General features: G+C 49.5%; 1 protein-coding gene across 2 annotated transcripts in view; it reads right to left on the bottom strand.

Annotated features, from left to right (window-relative positions):
• LOC103175619 (protein kinase C alpha type) overlaps window positions 1-14110 on the bottom strand; it is a 90296-nt gene that overhangs the window by 7379 nt on the left and 68807 nt on the right. Inside the window, exons 9-14 of one of the 2 annotated variants that reach the window (XM_042342584.1) lie at window positions 9631-9762; window positions 9291-9464; window positions 6743-6834; window positions 5451-5513; window positions 5012-5150; window positions 264-344 (exon numbers count right to left, since the gene is read on the bottom strand). In XM_042342584.1, coding sequence (XP_042198518.1) covers window positions 264-344; window positions 5012-5150; window positions 5451-5513; window positions 6743-6834; window positions 9291-9464; window positions 9631-9762 — 681 coding nt within the window. Of the gene's footprint in view, window positions 1-27; window positions 345-5011; window positions 5151-5450; window positions 5514-6742; window positions 6835-9290; window positions 9465-9630; window positions 9763-14110 lie in introns of those variants that run through there. The other variant, XM_042342585.1, reaches the window with a different exon arrangement.

Genomic DNA, 14110 nt, shown 5'->3' with positions numbered 1-14110 from the left:
CAAGCACATCCGTGCCATGACCCGTTCTGCCACCATATTTCTAACACGTGTGTTTGATAAGATGATTTAAAAATATATATATATATCTTTCCATCTGATTGTTCTCTCTCTCTATCTATCTCGATCTCTCTGGTTTGCCATCCCTTCGTCCCTGGAAGAAGCACTCACCTTCTGCTCACGGTGTTGTTCTCTGCTGTTGGCTTGGCTGTGATCGTGGACTTAACAGTGTTACAGGACCTGGTCTGGCTAATAAATCCTCTTACCTGTCCCGCCAGCATTTCATATAGCAGCACCCCATAGGCCCACCAGTCCACCGAGCCTCCGTATGGCTGATAGGCAATAATCTGCAACCAAAGCAACAGCCAGTGTGAGAAAACAGGAGCGAAACAATCCATGAGCTGTGAATTCAGGTACTTTCCGAGAGAGAGGAGCCCTTCTCCACAACCAGGGTCTTGATCACTAGGACCCCTTGACTGGTAGAACAGGCTACAGGGGATGAATAGCCTACTCCTGCTCCTATGATCCTAATCGAGCTCCGGTGGCTTGAGGTTATGGCTGCTGGTGGGGAACACGAGTCAAGGAAAACATCTCCATTTCAGCCGCAGCATCGCCTGGTGCACAGAACAGAACAGCGCTGAGCCACACTGGATGTTGTTTCTGTTTTGGGGGGAGGGAGGGTGGGCAGCCGGGTGTCTGACACATGCGGGAACCCATCACCGTGCTCAAGATTATCCAAACCGAGCTGAGAATTCCACGCATCCCACCTACACGTGGAAATTCCAGAGATAGATTGTTGGAATGGAATGCTCTCTCTCTCCCTTGAAGGCACATACCTCGCTTACCCAATTCCCTGGGCGTTCACTGTTGGAAGCAAATACAAATCTAGTGTCATTAAAGTCCCCAGCAAAACACCCTCTATTCTCTCCCCATCTCCTTTCCCTCTATGCTCTAAATTGCTGCCTGTTGGGTTAAATTGCAAAAGAAATTTTAGATGTTTTACAGATAACAGCACATGTCTGACAGTGCGTTTAAGGCAGTAAATGAATCTCGAGGGCTCTGCTTTTCTCTCCGGCTTTGAAGGCTGTCAATTGAATCGCTGTTGGTAACTCGTCGCCAGGTGTCTATTCTAACACGAAGGAGCTAACTGGGTTCATTATGCCCGTTCTTTGTGAGAATAATCTCCAGATTATCTGGGAGACGTCGTTTGACATTGTCAAAACCGCTGTCAAAAAGACAATGCCTTTCCTGTAACTGCGCATCTTAATTCGTTCAGAGAAAAATCTTCCATAATATTGAATTCCCAATAAAACAACCTCATTTCCATTTTGAGATCTCTGATAGCTTGTCAGAGAGCAGCGTGCTCTCATTTCAACGTGCTTGCTTTCTCTCTCTGTCATTTAAAAAATTCCAACGTATAAGGCATGCTCGACTGCCTCCACACCTCAAGTCTATAATTTATTCAGCTCCTGGAGAAATGTACTGCAACATTTCTATAATTAAAAGGACATTACTCTGAAGACCGTAAAGCATTTTAATTAGGCCTTGAAAATACTTGAATATTCGAGACCTGAGCAGTGCTCCTCTCCCAAATGACTAATTGATTTATTCTCTTCCTGAATTTCCGTGGCAGAAACAAACTGTCGACGTTTGATTTGGTTAAACGTCGAGTGTAAATATTTCCTGACCTGGAAAGCTGAGACCGTGGAACGCATTGCCACAGAGGACTATAGATATTGAAGCGTTTGTGATGTTTTAAAGGGTGATGGATGAAAATGGATGAAAGCATATCACTTTCCGGGAGCAATAATCCCTCTCAAAATAAAGTTGCTCACACAATCCACGACTCTTTGTGGGACAAGGCTGTGTCTCACCCACAAATTACACAATCACCACACTTGACGATATATTCTGTGGAATCCTTTGAGAGGACTGAGTGACCAAATTATTATTTTTCTGAGGTATTACCACCTCTGGAAAGCGATCTGCCAATCGACTAACAACCGGGTTCCTTTTTACCACTAGGTAAAGAGAGGAGTTCGGAGGAAGCAAACTTGCCTAAGGTTTTGCCCCACCCAGGAATCGAATCTGGGTCCACTTGCTTGCAAGACAAGGCTAGTGAATAAATGTTGGGGTCTGCAGCCTAATAAGCAGATACGCATTATAATGAAGCGGATTATAACAGGATTCTACTGTAGTTAACACCCAACACATTTTCGTAAATCAACCAAGAAGAAAACCAAAGTGAGGACAAGGAGAATCACCAATTGATGGTCGGGGAGGAAGCTGATGGTGAGTGTTTTGCAGTTCCTATTCCACTGATGGACTGGGTTCTCTCCTGGGTTTGGCTTAAGGTCATCCGAGGCTTCAAAGCTCTGCCCTGCCAACTTTCCCTCTTGAATCAGTGCATGGCCTTTACACATCAAACGCCCAGTTAACCCTTCTCTGTGTAACAGCAGTAAAGATAGCGTTTTGAATCCACACAATAACATTCGATTCCCCAAAAAGGTCATCAGAACCCGGGAAGTGTTTGTTCTGTCCACACGAATTGGCATTTCGGATCGAACCAGGAAATGTGAATGTTTTTCTCGGCAATAAACGGCTACAGAAGAGTCAAAATCAAAGCACGAAACCAACGGAACCTTCTGCATCCAAACTCATTCAACGTAACTGATTGTTGGATTTATTTGTTATATTTGAGCACTTTCAACAAATAATCTGATATTGATTTTCCATGAAGTTTCCTGTTACAAAATGCCCCCCTTGGGGATGAGTTTAATTCCAGTGAACGTTCCCTTCCTAACATCATACATCACATGTTGGAGCTGTTGCACTGACCTGGAAAAACATGAAATGCATTCTGCGTTGATTGGGAGAATGTTTCACGTTTTGGCCCAGTTCTCGCCGCTCGCTACACAGCCATAGCTTTTAATTTGATAGAATTGTATTTCACTCCAGAAGCCCCTAATCGCTTCGATTTGCTATAGAGTGCATTTTGTTTGGTGCCAATGCAGTCAATTAACTGGAATTATCAATTCACAGCCCCATTGAAAACCGTCGCTGTGAATAGTTTTCAGATCAATCCTTAACGTCAGGGCAGGGATGAAGCTGGATATCTTTTTTTTTGGGGTGGTGGGGGCGAGGTAGGTGTCAGCCACATGCGAAAACCCATCATCGTGCTTAAGAGTCAGTAAAAGGGTTAACTTCTCAAAGCTCTTTTGGAATTTGGTTTTGTGCATCTAATGTGTCTCATTAACCTATGATGGATTTCTATTAGTTTGGAATCAAGCTTCACATTGAACACATCCTGCGGAGAGTGAGTGAGTGAGTGAGTGAGAGGGGGTGGGGGCACCTCAGCTGTAGTCCATCACCTTCAATCATGCTCAATTTACATGAGATTATATGTTGCACTAACACAGTGTCACGGTATTATGGTGAAGGCTATTTTTTAAGCGATACAAAATCTGATTGTCAGAGCTCCAGCGATCGGCAGACACTCTATTAGGCCAGTAATTGCGCAGCATTTAGACAGTGAGACGATTGGTAGCCAAAGGTGAGCTCATCCCCAGAGGGGCTGGCTATGCTGTGCTGTCTGATGTACACTGATGTTTCCTCAGGTTTCCTGGGCAGGTCAGGGCAAATCCTTAGGCAAGTGTCCTTACTCCACGTGCCTCTGTTTACCTAGCAGCAAGAAGGAACCGGGTTGTTAGTCGATTGCCAATCTTTTTCCAGGTGTATTAATCGCTCCAAAAACAATCCCTTCAAAAAATAATAGTAATAATTTGGTCACTCAATCCACGACTGTTTGTGGTGACACTGCTGTGAGTAATTGGCTGCCGTGCTTCACCGACAAAATATAGAGTCAATTCACTTTACAGTACATTCTGTGAAGCACTTTGAGAAGTCTCAATGGTGTGATAAGGCGCTATATCAAATGCAAGGATTATTATTATTATTAAAACAGTGACGTGCTCGCGGGCTAACTGACTTCCCCTCCACCTCGCCTTAAGCCGTCTGGGTAAACAGCTCCGTGTTTGATCAAATGTCAGATGAGCTAATCTGACAGGAGCCAATCACTGCGTGCTGAAGAGGTCTCGGGTTAAGCTAATTCAGTGAGACATTTCCACTCGCTGCTCCGAGCTCTCTGTGTGCCGCTGGAGCTGGTGTAAGAGCCTCGACGGCCTCAAGAGAACTGCTCACGAGTTCAGGATGTCACCGTAAAGCACACACCATTGGAGGCGAACGGCAACTGAGAGGGGCAGGAACACACATTATCTTATTACGTGAGAAAGGTCACACTGACAATCAGCCCCGCACACACACACCCACACACACTCACACGGTTATTCCAGCCTTTAGGCGCTCCGAGACGCCGCCTGGCTTGAAGGGCGCTACATAAATGCAAGTTGTCGTTGCAATAATTTTACGCTCATGCCAATGAGCATCTCATTGTTATAAATGGGTAGGTACCCTCCTACCCCTACCCTCCTGATCCCAACCCCCAGCTCAGGTCCAAATCCTTGACTGCCCAGCGCCTTGGGAGGTCCACCTGACGTGAAAGGCGCCGTGTAAATGTCATTTACTGTTGCGCGAGGGGTTGAACGGGTTCTGGGATCTGGTCCTGTGCTGCATTTTCCCAAGCAGCTGGGGACGGGCTGTGACTGAATGGATTAGCCGCAGGCTCACAGACACCAGAACAGTGACAGAACCATCTGACAAGAGCTCGCAGCACAGGACACCTGACGTCAGGCCACCCAGTTAGCAACGCGCTCAGAAACATGAGGGGGGTTTGGGGGGGGTGGGGAGCGAGACACTGACAGATCAACAGCAAGTGATGGCACAGTCTTTACAGTGTTTACACAAGAAAACACATCCCTCGGCAAACTGTCAGAGGAGCCATTCTGTGCTGCATTCTGTGACACCTGAGTCAACGAGGTGCATGTTATTACTTAATCCTTCCATTCGACATAAGGCTTCATTACGGTTTCGTGGGTTGGGCTGGACCCGGCCTTACCTCCGGGGCGATGTAGTCTGGGGTCCCGCAGAAGGTCCGTGTCGTCGCCAAATCAAACATCTTCTCTTTGCACATGCCGAAGTCCGCGATCTTGATGTGTCCCTCGGAATCCAGCATCACATTGTCCAGCTTCAAGTCTCTGCACAGAGTCAAAAAGACACAGCAGTCAGCGGGATACTCACAGGGTGTTCACAAAGTCCTGTTGCTCCTCTGTGTGTGTGTGTTTTTCTTATAATGAATTGTTATTTACTGTTGCAGTTGTCTGTTGGCGTGTGCAGCGAGCAGCCAGGGCTACTACTGGGGAGCTGTGTGATACACTTAGCATCGAGTTCATGACCACTTCGTTTTTTTTTTCACCTGTTCCCCCCCCACCACTCCCTCTTCACCACCCCCCCATCCCCCACCTTACCCCCACCCCCCTCCTTCCCGGAGCCCGTACCTGTAAATGATCCCCTTCTTGTGCAGGAAGAACAGCCCGATCGCAATCTCTGCCGCGTAGAACCTGGAAATTATCAGAAAGAGGTGTGACTCGGCTCATGGCCACGGCACGCGGCAGGGACTCGGGGAGTGTCATGTCCGCGGCAAATCACCTGGGGAGTCAACCTGGTTGGTTCGAACTTCGAGCCTCACCCCAACTGAGCAAGTCGTTGCTTCCTCTCTCTACAGATGGAAAATGACATGTGGCTGTGACACATCCATTAACACTGGGTAAGTGTCTGGTTGGGAAGTTTGTTGAAGGTTGTGTGAGCTGAGATGGGGTGGGAAGCGGGGGGGTGGGGTGGGGAAGGGTAGTCACTCCCTGGGAAGCACCTAACCACAACCCCCTTCCCCATGTTGGACATGGGGCAGTTTGGCCACTCTGATTGACTGGGCAACACTCAATGGGATTGCTGTGCAGACCTGGGACTCGGTTTGGTTTGGAGACTCTGAAGCATCGCCATGGAATATCGCCAGACTACGGCACTACCTCACCACTCACGCGGCTGAAACTTTGGTCCACGCCTTTATCACCTCAAGGCTGGACTATGGGAACTCTCTCCTCGCCGGCCTTCCCGGCACCTCCCTCCACACTGCAGGTCATTCAGAACTCTGCAGCTCATGTACTGTCCCGCACCAGGCTTCGGGACCACATCACTCCCACCCTCGCCCTCCCTCCCAACCTCGCTCGCCTCCACTGGCTCCCCATTCCCCAGAGGATCGAATTCAAGATCTTTATCCTCACCTACAAGGCCATTCACGGCCTTGCTCCCTCCTACCTCTCTGACCTACTATCCCCCTACCTACCTGCCCGTACCCTCCGTTCCTCTGGCTCCGGTCTGCTCCACATCCCCCACCCCAACTGCCCTACCATCGGTGGCCGGGCCTTCAGCCTCTCAGCCCTGAGGCTCTGGAACTCTATCCCCCAGTGCCTTCGCCGCTTCCTCCCTTTCCTCCTTCAAGGCCGGTCACAAGACCTTTCTCTTTGACCGTGCCTTCAGCTCCTCTCTTGACTCCCTACTCCCTCCTCGCTCCCTCCCTTCCCTCCCCTCACCCTGACCATTTCCCGCCTGCTCGGGTCCCAACCCAACTGTACAGCGCCTTCGGACATCCTCCCGACGTGAAAGGCGCTCTATAAATGGAATCTTGTTGTTGTTGTTGTTGTTGTTGTTGAAGCAGGGCGATGAGTTTCCGCGTGCGTCAGACACCCACCCGGCTGTCCAAAAAAAAAGAAATCCATGCTCCAATACTCACACTGCCTGGGGCTCCTTGAATTTACCAACTTGTTGGATGTGGTACATGAGGTCGCCACCGTTCACATACTCCATAACAAAGTACAGGCGATCCTAAGGCAGAAAGGGCACCAGTCAGCAGGTATCTGCTTTTGCGTCACAACCAGTGTCATGTCCGCAGTTACATTCCCACTGTGCATCTAGAATTGTGGAGTCCCCTAAGGTAGTGGTTAGAACACTCGGCTCGCGAGCGAGAGGACTCGAGTTTGAATCCTGAGGGGCGGACATGGCAAAGCCTTAGTCAAGTTTCCTTACTTACTCCCCACACCAAGCAGTAAATAGTTGTTAGTCGATTAGCAGATTGCTTTCTGGGGGTAATAATCCCACCCAAAAAAATAATAATCGATTGTGGGATGTTAATGTGCGTAATCGGCTGCCGCATTTTCACCCACAAAACACGCGGTAAATTCTGTAAAGCGCCTTGAGACGTCCCAACGACGTGATAAGGCGCTATAGCAAATGCAAGGATTATTATTATTATTATTATTATTATTAGATCTGTGAACTCTAGAGACACCGGAATCCTGGTCAGAGGTTGGGATGACGTGGGGAGCCTAGCAGAGAGGAAACACGTGGAATCGAGGAGAGGGAGGAAGAAGCAGATAGGGATCCGTCCACGGAGCACACACTGGGGGAGTCAAACGCAAGTACCAAACCCTTTCCCTGAACCCCGGTTTGCTTTTAATCACCTGAATTCAGTTTGATGCTGAGAGGCGCCACCCGCTGGATCGTACTGCGACTCTAGTCTCGGGATACTTCACGTCCCTGTGACTGTACAGTATCCGGTTCTAAAGCTCGCGAGCTTCGTGCGATGGCAGATACGGGTGTGGAGGGGGTGGGTTACAGACGCGGAGGAATTGGTGTGTCATTCTACGGACGAGGCTGAGATAAAGCCTCCTGAAACCCTCCCCACTCTGTTCCAGGCCATTGACCCAACTCCACACAGCTAGTCAGTTCAGTGGATACGTTTCAGAAACCCGCTGTACATAAACCCATCGAAGATTTGGCAAGACTGGACAGCACGGAAACAGGCCACTCAGCCGAAACCAGTCCGTGACGGTGTTACAGGAATCCTCACCCACTCCCACACCCTTCTGCTCCCGTCTCCCTCATGTGAAGATCTAGCTTCCTCTTGAATGCATCGACACTATCGGATTCAACCACCGCTTCAGGCAGCGAGCTCCAAATTCTCGCTCCCGTCTGCGTGAAGCAGTTTCTCCTAAACTAGCTGTCAGATCCTCTAGTCGCGAGGCACCCAGTCTGGCTACGGCACGTGGCATTGCCTTGGGCGTCAGAAGCAGAGGGGCGAGAACATTGGTCTCTTGACAGTCGGACTGGGAGTCACGGCTGAGTGTGCTCTCTCTCTCTCTCTCTCTCTGCTATCTCTCAGCCGGAGCCAAAGCAGATTGTTTCAAAATTAATGTGCTCCCGTTGCCATGGGAATGGAGTCGGTCCAGCCAAGCGAGCGAGCGAGGGAGCGAGGGAGGGAGGATTCTCACAAAGAGTTTTATTTTGTAAATGACGGGAGAGCTTCATCAATATCATCGGAAGTAATGTTTAACAAACCAGCCCACAGGCAAGGCACTGGGCACCCGTTTGCTGCCCAAATCATAATCGTTTGCCTGTTGTCACATGCCGCTCGCTTCACAACAAGCTTTGAATCATTGTGAAACCCAATGTTAATGGCCATCAGTGAACACTAGTCACACGAACTATCAGTCCTCCGCAGTGGACGAGATTGAGTGGGGATTAGGCTCCTCTGAAGCTTTATGACTTGAGGCTTAGCAGATCTGCACTAAAGCGCAGCATCCGCAGCCCTGGTCTCATTACAATTAAGTAAATATAATCCTTGCACTTGATGGAACCTTGTAGAGCAAAACCATCTTCAGAGGCCGCACTGTGATTCAGATCCCCCAAAACATCCTACTCCCACCCCTCTTGTCCTGCTCTCGGTCTGCTCAACTTGTCCTAACACGTGTCCAGCAAATATCCGTCTTTAGATGGTTAATACTTCCCCCAGCTTACAATCTCCGAGACGCTATCCTGCGTGAAGAGCGCATATATATATACAAGCTGTCGTTCTTTTGTCTCACCACCAGTCCCTTTCAGCGTCTCCCTAATCAGAGAGGAACTTGCCGGGAGGATGGTTAGAACGCATTTAACCGCCCAATTTCCCTGGCGAAGGTTTCGCCCAGCCCGGGAATCGAACCCGGGTCGACATAAGAGCAAAAGAATTTGCCGGGCGAAAGAAGATCGAGGCCCATCCAGTTCCACTTCCACCATCCATCCTGGCAGTCGCTTGACATGTCGTGCCCCAAACTACATACTGTATCCCCAGATATTACTGTCTAGCAGAAATCGATCTACTTTGTCGTTGAAACAAACAATATTTTCTGCTCTGCCCACCGTCTGTCTCCCCGGAGAGCCTGTTTACTACTCGCTCACTGAAGTAGCGCCTCCTCTCGCTTGCGAGGCGGGAGGGCGCTGACCGCTACGGGACACGGACTTACCACAGTTTGGAAGCAGGAATGCAGCAGGGTGAGGAAAGGCGGCTTCTCCTGCAGAGCCAGCACTCTCTTCTCGATCATGGTGCACTCCACATCGTCGTCCTGAATAACCACGTCCTTCTTCAGGATCTTGATGGCGTATAGCTCTCCTGTCCCCTTCCTCTCCGACAGCATCACCTGGGCAGGTAACAAACAGCACACGCACACACACCCGTCAGACAGACAGACGCTCAGGAACCCGGGGGGGGGGGGGAAATCCCCCACCCACATCCTCCCCCTCATTTACCTCCGTCTTTTTTTTAAGTGAGATATAAGGTCAAGCTCAGGCGCCATTAACCCTCACCTTGCCGAAGCTGCCTTTGCCCAGGACCATGAGGAAGTTGAAGTCCAGCAGCTTGACGTGCTCCACATTGTTTGACGGGAAACTCGATTTCCTCTCGATGACCTTTTTGGTGCCTGGGCCGAGCCGGGCTTTCTGTGGAGGGAAGGGAAGTGAGCTCAGGGTCAGTGGGGAAACCAGAGAGCCTCCGAGGAGCGGTACAGTACGATTAGGGTACCGGCCGGTTAGAACACGGTTAAAATTCGACCCCTAATTCCGCTCGACCGATCCCTGCCAGCCAACCAACCGTGCAACGTCATGTCAAACCCAGACAGGTCAGTGCTCACGCTTCCTCGCAGTACAGACACACGCTCGTGCTCACACGGCTCATTCTAACTGGCTCGGACTGCACCCAGCAACACTCAGGTGCGTTAACGGTTTCAGACCCTCGGGGTGGGGGGAGCTTTGTGGCTCCTTCTACGCTCTCGGCCCGTGAAGTCGTTCCAATCTCGGCCGCCTCTGAGCTGAACGTTACAAATTATCCGCAGCCAACAGACGGCCAAGCCTGGGTTTCAATCAGAATAAACTGCTCCAGCAAAGCACAGCCTCCACATCACCGACAGCCGAACTGAGGCATCACAAACCCTCTCCGGCTCCCCGTGTGTCAGTCTGGCTCGCTCAGCTTGCTCCACTCCCAGCCAGTAACGCTGTGTGTTCCCATCGGGACCTTTGAGCTCACAGTCTAGGCTGACACTCCGCAGTGAATGCAGTGCTGGGTGAGCATTACAGTCATAGAATCGTAGAATTACACAGCGCAGAAGGAGGCCATTTTTGGCCCATCGTGTCTGTGCCGCTCTTTGAAAAGAGCTATCCAATTCGTTCCCACTGCCCCACTCTCTCCCCTGTAAACTTGTCCTCCCCAAATAATTATCTATTTGCTGTGAAGCCACTACACCTCATGGCAAAACTCCGTGAAACGCGATGAGGCGCTAAGGCCAATTGCAAAGATTATTATTGGATGTTAACAGTGGCCACCGGCTCCCAATGCTGGCTGTTCGGGTGTCAGGTGTAGGTTTCCGATCAACAGGAGTGTGCATTTACCCAGCGCTCTAACACTTGCGGTTTAATTACGCTTTGCCCACAAAATACACAGTCGATGCACTTTACAGCATATTCTGTGAAGCGCTTTGAGACGTCTCGAAGACGTGATGAGGCGCTGTATCACATGGATTATTAATAATTAACTCACACACTTTAACCCTAAAGCCCACAGACTGCACGGCACACAGCCTGTTAGCTGGATGAGGTGCCAGATATTAGTAGATTTTATTTGCCAAACATCTTATCCCCCAAATGAGTGCGACTCCATAATCTGCAGAAAGTCTTTAATTAAAACAAACAACTCGGGAACGAGCTGGGACTCAAACCTCAAGCAAAGACAGAGGCCGTCGTTCAAGATCATTATAGGTTTCCGCAACAATGAACACGAATACCAGGCAGCGCTAATTACAGCTACAGATGTTCTGCGTGTCAGGTACACTGCTCAACATCTGGAGTGTTTAGTAAAAATACTCGTCAGATGTAACCATTGTGCTTCAAAACTCCCCCACTCCCCTCGCCTCACACACTGGGGAAAGGCTCCGCTAACCTTAGCTCCTTCTGGTACCTCAACTGAGCAGCCATCACATACATCACACACTCACACCACACACACTCACACCACATACGTACACCTCACACTCACACAAACATCACACAATCACACCACACACATAATAATAATCCTTGCATTTGCATCTTAATATCAGTTAATTCACTTTACAGTATATCCCCTAAAGTTTTGAGACGTCTCAAAGACGTAATAAGGCACTATATCAAACGCAAGTATTATTATATTTTATTATTACACATACACCACACACACACTCACAAACACCCCCCCAACTCTCCCCCCCCACAGACACACATGGACAGGCTTTCCTGGGGGTTACGTAGGTTGCAGCGAGGAGCAGGATAACTTCTCGGCCAGTTTCTGTTTGATGAGTCCCTCCTGTAATCGACAGAGGGCACTTTTCCCCAGACTCTGGTATTGGTAAATCATAGTCAGAGTCAGTGCATGAACGTGTGATTGTAGCTGATCAGAGCCGAGGCTATAGTGTGACGTTGCTGTGGGGGACTTTGTAAAGAGCCTCTTTTGACCCACTTTCAAATCCCGCCTAAAGACCTTCCTTTTTGTTCGTACTTACGGTCACCTCCCCACCTCCCTCTCCCTCCGTTTTGGTGTCAAGGCTCCGCCACTGTCAAGCGCTCTGGGACGCTACCCCACGTGAAGGGCACTATATAAATGCAAGTTGTTGTTACCGACCCATGTGCACGGAGGGTTGGTGGTGGTGGTGGAAGTGGTGGGGGGGGGGGGAAGAGAGAGAATCAGAACAGTTTAAGGAGAGGATGGAAGGGAAGAAAGAAAGCAGAAAAGGAAAGAGAGCGAGAGACAGAGAGACAGAGAGAGAGGGAGAACAGAAATCCTCGTCCACGCCAACTTGGTAGCTGAAGTTCAATGAATCTCCAAACCTCCAGAGAAAACGGGGGTGGAGCGAGGCAGGAGGTTAACGAGTTATAACGTAATGATAATTATAATAACCGTTGCATTTGACAGAGTGCCTTATCGTGTCGTTGAGACGTTCTCGGGGATTGAGAGGGCAGGGATTATACTCCCGGAAAGAGATCCGCCAATCGACTAACAAAGCGGGTTCTTAAAAGGAAGGCCAAGGGGGGAGTAAACGGCCTTTGCCCTGTTTCCTAAAACTTGAATCCGGTTTGGAGTTTGTTTATCGTGTTCAGTTGTGTCTTTTTTTTGCCCCGGAGATTAGACGGACAGCTTCACAGTCAAGGCTGAGCTGTGTGTAGAGCTGCCGTTGAGGGGGAGAGAACCAGGGAGGGAATGGGAACCCAACGTGGGCCGTGCAATCGGGCGTTCACCTGCTGCTCTCCGGTGGTGAAGGGCCATTACTACACAGTGATCAGTAGGGTTTTTGTTTAATGTCCCAGGCCGTCAAAAAAAAAGACAAATTTCCGTCTCCTTTAAAAATCTATTGAGTATCGGGTACCCCCTCTCCTCCCCACCACCCACCCCCACTCCCACCTCCCTCTCCCACCGCTCAAAAAACAGATCACTGGTCACCCTAACGCTGCAGACAAGGAAAAGTTGCAAAGGTGATAGGCAGAATGAGGGCAAGCTCAGTGTTTCTGCATACACACACACACACACACACACGCACATGCACAAACACACACATAGATCAACACACACATGCAAACACACATATACACATGCACACGTGCACACTCACACAGACAAACGCGCACGCAAGCATCGACACACGTACGCACAGACACACGCATGCAAAAACACAATCACACAGACACGCGCACACACACACACACACAAGCAAACACACACATGCACATCTGCACAAGCAAACACACACACTCGCACACACACCGGACACACAGGGAGCGCATCCGAAGGCAGCCCTGCATCTCAGGGTTCAGGCAACGCCGAACGTATTCACGGTGCGAACCCTCGATTATCAGCGTCTTGTAACGCACTCCCTGTCCCCCCCGTCCACCCCGTCCCCACCCGGAGAACTCCCAAGGGGGTAAATCCACATACGTGTGTGATGTTTACAAGTGCCACTAATGAGCGTGTTAAGAGAAAAACAGAGGAGAGAACTACCTTAAAGAGGTGGATATTAAGGCGACAGTCCTGGAAGAAACAGGAAAGGGAGAGAACTGCAGGGTTAATCGAGAAGGAAAGAGAGAAAGCGACAATTACTACAAGTCACAAGGAAAACAAAGAGATAAAGGCACAGGGCATCGGAAAACAGTCCCAAGTCGCAACATTCAGGACCAACACAGCACGAGCAAGCAGATGGGGTGTATGGAGAGGAATCAGCAGGAAGGTTGGACATGGGTCTTTCACACCACACGTGTTCCCAGGGTGTGTGGCGTTCCGTTAATATACCTGTGACACGGGGAGTGGTTATCGCGTTCGTCTCGCAAGTGAGACCACCCGGGATTGATTCCCGGGCGGATCGGGGCAAAACCTTAGGCGAGTTACCCTACTCCACACACTCGCCTCTGTTTTCCCCAGCAGTAAGTAGGTTGTTAGTCGATTGGTGGATCGCTTTCCAGGGGTTAATAGTAGCTCAAAAAAAAAATTGGTCATTCAGTCCTCGACTGTTTGTGGGACGCTGCTGTGCGCGATTGGTGGCTGAGTTTCGCTCACAAAATATACAAGGAATCCACTTTACACTATATTCTGTGAAGCGCTTTTAGACGCCTCAACGACATGATAAGTCGCTATATCAAATGCAAGTAGTATTATTATTGTCATCATCATTATTCCTAGAAACGTTTAGTCTGTTTAAACTCCTCCATCACTAACACTGACGTTAACAAATAACCTTATTGATTTTACATCCAATCCTCCTAAGTATGGAGG

This window comes from Callorhinchus milii, unplaced genomic scaffold (genome assembly GCF_018977255.1).
Source record: "Callorhinchus milii isolate IMCB2004 unplaced genomic scaffold, IMCB_Cmil_1.0 Scaffold20, whole genome shotgun sequence".
In the NCBI taxonomy this organism is placed as follows: domain Eukaryota; kingdom Metazoa; phylum Chordata; class Chondrichthyes; order Chimaeriformes; family Callorhinchidae; genus Callorhinchus; species Callorhinchus milii.
Note: the sequence above shows the minus strand (reverse complement) of the source record. Positions and strands in the feature narration are given on the sequence as shown.